Source organism: Ailuropoda melanoleuca, chromosome 1, assembly GCF_002007445.2.
Source record: "Ailuropoda melanoleuca isolate Jingjing chromosome 1, ASM200744v2, whole genome shotgun sequence".
In the NCBI taxonomy this organism is placed as follows: domain Eukaryota; kingdom Metazoa; phylum Chordata; class Mammalia; order Carnivora; family Ursidae; genus Ailuropoda; species Ailuropoda melanoleuca.
The window spans coordinates 62,905,098-62,912,184 of record NC_048218.1 but is presented as its reverse complement, the minus strand read 5'-3'; the positions used below and the strand labels follow the sequence as shown (position 1 = coordinate 62,912,184).

General features: G+C 36.8%; 1 protein-coding gene across 1 annotated transcript in view; it reads right to left on the bottom strand.

The window, feature by feature from the left end:
* Window positions 1-1,001: 1,001 nt before the first annotated feature.
* Window positions 1,002-7,087, bottom strand: part of GTF2E1 (general transcription factor IIE subunit 1) — a 41,032-nt gene continuing 34,946 nt past the window's right edge. Inside the window, exons 4-5 of the mRNA XM_002925950.4 lie at window positions 6,757-6,995; window positions 1,002-2,698 (exon numbers count right to left, since the gene is read on the bottom strand). Of these exons, the coding sequence (XP_002925996.1) occupies window positions 2,271-2,698; window positions 6,757-6,995 (667 nt within the window). The 3' untranslated portion in view covers window positions 1,002-2,270. The remainder of the gene's footprint in view (window positions 2,699-6,756; window positions 6,996-7,087) is intronic.

The window sequence follows — 7,087 nt, the reverse complement described above, 5'->3', positions numbered from 1 at the left end:
CATTCTTCTGTAGTGCAAATTCCATACACAAACACACACACACACACAGAGAACGAACTAGGCCTTGAGGTATGCTCATACATACAGCAGAGGAAGAAATAAAGTCTAAGACTGAGAAGGAACAGTCAATGAAGTAAGGACAACCAAGACAGCATAATGACTAGGATACCAAATGAAAATGTTGCAAGGAGAAAGGATGGATTGATAGCATCAAAGACTGAAGAGCAGCCAAAAAGACTGAGGACTGAAGTTTTGTTATGTTGGACAATGACTGGAGAAAGCTGTTTCAGTGTAGTAACAGGGCAAGACACAAACCGCAAGAGGGAGAGAAAAGAAATATGCAACTAGTTTATATGATTCTCTAAGAAGCTGGTATATAACAGGAAAGAAAAACTAGAATAGTAGCTCTAGGAAGCAGAACATGAAAATTAAGTTAGACTCAAGAAAAAATACCAAGAAACATTTCTTCATTGAAATAAAGAGCTGACAGTTCACGTACGTTTTTATTTTTTTTTAAGATTTATTATTTATTTGAGAGAGAAAGCGCAAGCAAGCAGGGGTGGAGGGGCAGAGGGAGAAGAGAATCCTGAGCAGACTCCCTGCTGAGTGCAGAGCCCAACACAGGGCTCAATTCCATGACCCTGAGATCATAACCGAAGCCAAAATCAAGAGTCAGAAGCTTAACCAACTTAGTCATCCAGGTGCCCCTCAAACTGTTTTAGAACACCTGATTCATATTTTATTTAAATGAACTTCTTTCTACAACCATGAAAGTTTAAAAACAATGTTTAAAAGTTGAATAGGCCCATACATACAAGATACGTACATAAAAGTCATTCTTAAGGCAGCTTATTACAAAAAAAATTTAGACCACGTACAATTGCATCTGTTATTTGAAATATGACTATTAAGAGAAAAAAGTCTGAAACACTGTTTTAATGGGAAGAGTATTCATTTTAATTATGCTCCAAGACGTTACAGAGCTAGAAAACGAATTTCAGTCAGTATAAAATAGATTTATTGTCAATATTCAGTCATTAATACAACCCAGGTAAATGAAACATCACTTCATACAAGGCTCAGATACTCTAAAATCTATCTTCACGCATGTACTATAAAATGATAAATACTTAAAAATTACAATGCCAGGAAAAATATTACAAAAAATACAATTGCTATAGACCCTTGCATGAAAGTTCTTTATTTTTAAAGTTCTGCTTTAGGGAATAATACCATGCTACATATCAGAACCAAAAATAAACTATGTTCCTTGAGGTTACAATGTTCAACAACGTACTGGATGCACTTCTAAAACACCATGGCTAACAAGAATCAAAAGAGAGACAAAGAAGGACTTCAATGACGTTGAGAGAAAAGAGAGAAGTAATCAATTGTTATACACTGATTTCTGCTGGAATGGCCTCACTGAACAATTTACAGCACTGCAGGAGACAGGAAAAGGAAAGGGGCCAGTCTTAGCTTTCATAAAGGACTTCCAAATCAGCACAAACTCAGGTAATTCTAAAAGGCACTGTTCCCAATGCTCTCCACTCTTCAACCCGTAGAGGAACTCCTTGCCCTATATTCATGTTTTTTCCTATAGGGTTTACCAAGTATACTTTCCGTTTTCTATCATCCAACATCCAAACCAAAAGGCATTAAGCAAAACAACAGACTCTATCAGTCAAGTCAGTTCGAAAGACACAAATTTTGGTTTACATATTAATCATGAGATTAGGCATATCCATCCCTCTTCTCCCCTTACATATTGACTCCAATCCTCAACTATGCGGCAATATGAAGTTATAAGATTTTTTTGTCTCTCATCAATGATTTGCCTGTTGCCAAGCTGCTTGGCAGCAATATCAGGAATTGCTTGGAATGCTTGGTCAGAACAGATTTTTAAAAGGATGTGATCAGTCAATTAGTGTAACCTATCACAGGTTCTACAGGCAGAGAGGAAGAATTAACTCACAGATCTCCTGCACTCATTTCAGAAGTGAGAAAAATGGGTCTTAAAAAGGAAAAAGATTAGGTAAATATGAAATACAGTAAGATATTAATACTGTAGTAATAGCAGGGAAGAAATGCTTATATAGCCAACCTACCTGTGGGGAAGCTTCTGGCATAAAAATCAAATGTTCTCTCCCATTATTGTTTAGCTGCTTTACTTCGAGAAGGGCAGAATGCCACTTAAACACTTTTCTTCAAGGGTAGGGAATTTGTTTTTGAACTGGGCATTACAGAAAGGAAGAAAAGGTAGGGAAAGCTCACTCAAAAAGGTCCTCAAACATGCGCTGTCCCATTGCTATGTATGCTTCCTTCTCCTCTGGTGTCATCTGGGCCACCAGCTCCGGCCGCTGGCTCACTTCGCTGTAGGAGAACGGACGGCCAGCCACCATAACGATGGGGTCATCTGCTACCTCCTCAAACTCATCGTCCTCCTCCTCATCCTCGTCCCGATGATGCGTTGCCACAGCTGCCGGTCGAGGTGGGGAGTCATCGTCTGACTCACTGGTCTCACTCTCTGAGTCACTGCCATTGGCAGCGGTGACGGGAGCAGCTGCCCCCACTGAGCCTGCTGTGGTAGAGGAGGTCTTCTTCTCATGAATGAGTAGCGCTCTCATGACCTCCTCATTATCATCTGGCCCTGCACGGCCCTCCTCACGCTCCTGAAATGCGTCTATATCTATGCCGCCTGGAAGGAAAAACCCAGAAAGTCAATGTCCTTAAGTATAAAAGGCGTTTCTTTATAACTAATAGACTTCACTGGTTCCAGTTTTTGAGCAACTGTCCATAAGATATTCAAAATAGTTCTCACAAACTGGAACTTAAGTAGCATGGTTTAAGCACATGTGTTTTAAGAATAACATAGCCTGGATTTGAATCCGGGTCCTTTTAGATGTAAGCTGTACTACTTGGGCAAGTTTTTAGTCTGTGAACTTTGGTACCTTTTCCTCTAAAAGGGAGTGATAAAAACATCTACCTTACAGAGCTCTAGATAAGAACATATGTAATTATGTCTATGAAGGACGAAGTACTGCAGATGGCAAAATAGGAAATCAAAACATAGCTCCTCATCCTGCTTCAAGTAAAAGCCAAAAGCTTTACAATGGCCTACAGAGTCCTACATTATTTGGAACCCCTCCTGCTCACTTGCTCACCTACTTACCTCCTCTCTTTCCCTTTGCTCATTCTTAGCTAGCCACAGTAGCCCCTTGGTATTCCATGTACGTATCATATTCACTCTGACCTTAAGGCCTTTGTACTGCCTATTTCCTCTACCTGGGATATTTTTCCTCTATGTTATATAGCTAAATCCCTCACATCCTTTATGTTTTTATTCAAATGTAGCCTTCTTATAATTCACCCCACCCTATACTCCCAACACTCTATTTTTTCCCCATAGCACTTACTTTCTAACATAATAAATCTTGTCTATAGTCTTCGTCACCTCCTTTCCCAGGATATAGGTTCTCCACAAACAGATATTTATCTTTTTATTCAATGATACATCCCATGCACCCAAAATAGTGCCTATCACTTATTAAGCACCATATAAATACATGAATGAATAAACGAAGTTTTATTTTCCTGAAACAAACTAAGTGTACTTTGAACTCTTTATAAAATGGAATCTAGTATCAGGAATGAAGCTCTTCTCACCACATATCTTCTATCATTTTGTGTACATATCAGGCCTGAAAAATTACAGATGAAAAATTTAAGAAAAACATTTGTATTCTGAATACCAAGTATACTGCTATTTAAAACATATAAAAGGATTAAAAATGTTGTTTGGAACCTAACTCCCTGATTCAGATCTTGACTCTAACACCTATTAACTATGACTTTGGCCAGGTTAAACTTCATCTCTCTCTGCTTCAATTTTCTCACGTACAAAAAGGGGGAAAAAATGAGTACATACCTCATTGGATAATTGTGGGGATTAAGTGAATATCTGTGAAGTGTTTAGAATGAGCCTGGCACTTAGCTTAGTGTTATCTATCATCAACATCATAACCAAGAAAAGGCCCAGAAATGACCAATTCTGGCCATGAATGAAGTGAGAACATCTTCTCATTAACACATTAGAACGGATTAGTGTAACCTTGGACAATTTAGAAAGTGTAGAACTCCAGAGATTGAGTTTGGGCAGCTAGGAGACAGAAAGGGAAACAGGAATTGAGAAGTTAGAAGTTCAAGTCAGAGAAAATAGGCTTTTGATAACACGGATATAAAAATGAGAATTAAAATCAAGCTTCACTAATTTAAAACACTGCTAAAGGCTGAGGCTCCTTCCTAGAGTCCTTACTGCCAATTCAGTATTTCAACAGGAAAAAAAAGACAAGGAATTAATTGTCTCTAAGGTAATCATTGCTTCTATAAGAATTTTCCAATAAGCTTAATATTACCAACATAGTATTTTGATTAATGTTTAAAGTAAATATAAAATTAGGAAAAAGCAATTTAGTTTTGTAAACTAAATCGTCATATCTAAATATTTATGACAAGGGTCTCAAGAGGTTCAGGGAAAAAAAGAAATGCTCTGTTACAGATGAGGACAGACAACAAAAAATAAGGATAAATGAGCAAAGATATGGATGGTAAAGTAGAAACACAGTTCTAAGAACAGTCTTATTTAACAGTTGTTAAGTTACAAAAAAAAAACCCCATATATAATGGGAAATTGTCAAGTCATGATGCTAAGCAATTCTGGATGCTTAAAGGCCAAGCTGATGGCAAAAAAAGAAAAAAATACATAGGAAGAGCTGAAGGTTGTATAAGTGGGCAGAAAACGGGAGGATTTATTTCTGTACTGACAAGTATAAGAAAATCTGCCTATAGGAAAACAATCTAAAACATATTGAAAGCTATCTGATACAGAGGAGGGGAGGATCTTCAAAAATCTCTGCACGTTTCTAAAGTTGTTGGTTTTAATATGCTTCTAGACCCAAAGCAACAAAGCATCAGGTAAAAACCAGAAGGATGTTGAAAGTAAAACTCAAATCATTAATGATAATTCCACGCATAAATAACATATATTGTTCTGGTTACTAAATCTAAAGTAAAGTATATTACGGTTGGAGAAGGGCCAGAAGAAAACAATTAAAATAAAACAAAAAATGTAAATGGAAGTGGCTGGGGGGAAGAGGACTATTTGTAAGGAAAGCAGAAGCAAACAGAATTAGAATAAATTACTATGTTTTCAGTATACTAATGAGCACATGATTAAAGTCTATAAAATTTTAAAAGATATTAAAATAACTTGAAGTCTGAGGAAAATTAAGTGTAGGACAAACAAGACTCCCTTCACACTTTCACAAGAGCCTATTCTATCATAAAACTTAATTAAGATAAATTTAGACATGAGTATACTATTCTATTTTATACAGAAAGAAATATTCACAAATCAGAATTGGGTAGACTAGATAACTTTTTAAAGGCCCTTATGATTCAAATTCTGTCATCCTAGGAATTGTAAACATCGAATGTTAAGCTTATGAGCTTAACTGTACATAATGAGTGCTAACAATAATTTTATTCAATTTTCTAAGTTCAAAGAAAAGAAGGTTTGGTAGTTTTAAGAACAGGCAAGAAGCCAAGGTGGGGGGGAACAAGCCTATTAAATAGTTGACAGCATCACTCCTATATAATCTAAAACAATCTGAATCAAAATAACTAAACATCATAGCCAAGCTAATCAGTAGAAAGGAGAGAGAGTAAAGTATGGTTGCCAAAGAAAACTTTTTTTCTGATTGGAATCAAAATACCAAGAAGAATCACACTAGAGGTATTACCTGATTTTATTATCACTACCCAACTCCATACTACTTGTTCATTCTTAGCATACACAGTTAAAGAAATGGTAATATAAAGGCAAAAGAGGTTAGGAGAAATACCAAAAAAACAAGTAGTTTTCAGTTTCAGGGATTAAAGAACCATACTCAGGTGATGTGTTTGAAATGATACATAACCTGGGAACAGGACCATGTAGATTCTAATGCTGACAAAACCTAACCAGAGGTACAAACTCCCTTTCATCTCTGCTTCCCAGTTTCTGAGTAATCTCTGTCCATCCTGGCCTCACATTTTCTACACACTCCCAAACATCACCACCCAAAGTCTTTAAATCCAGTAACTTTAAAGTTTTAAAAAGTAAAATGCTGCAGTTCTCAAAATGTTGGTTACTATGTAATTCTTAAGTCTTTAGGGATCACTGAGAGTTCTAAAATCTTCTAGTATGGAGTTCTGTCAATCTTCTTGGATGGTTAGAATCCTTAATCCCTTACTCAAGTGGCTTCTTTTTTATATATTTCGGGTAGCACAAACACACTGGTATTTACGAGGAGACAACATAAACAAGTTTGGACTAGTATATAGTTTTGATTCCCAATTCAGAGAAATAAAAAGGAATACAAGTTAGGGCAACAGAAGAATAAAGAATAGGTGAATTTGGCCACTTCGAACATACAAGCACTTTTCCATGAAATTAAGACAAAGAAATGGTAATTTCTTAATTTTAAAAATGAAGATTTAAAATCTACTTGTTATTTCAACTAAGTTGAAGGACAGTACAAGTATGTATTGGTTGGTTTTAATGCTTATTGCTTAATTTCTTACTTCCTGGTACAACGCAATTGTTTTGTAAAACAGATATAATGAATTACCAATAAAACTAAGAATTGCCCACTAAGTCAAGTTCATTTTCCACAGAACCCACAACATATTCATTTTACTGACTTCTATTCTTACCTTCCTTCATCTCTTCAGAACTATATGCTCCTTGGACAGTGCTCTCTCTCAACCAAATGGGTCTTTCTTTGGCAGATTTCCCCTCCAGTGAGGCTCGGTGATCTTCTTGGTCATCCATGTTAATGACAACATTCTGAGTGTATAAGTCCTCATAGGAGGGACCTTTGGTGGCCCATGCTTCCCGGTGGTGTCCACCTGCCAGGCCAGCAGCTCCAGCAGTAGTTGCTGCACGGTCCTTGCTAAAAAAAAAAGATGAGAAGAGGGCAGGAAGAAGAAAAATTAAAGTATTGGTGTTTGAAAAGCAGCACAGCTGGGGAGGAGGTTACTGAAG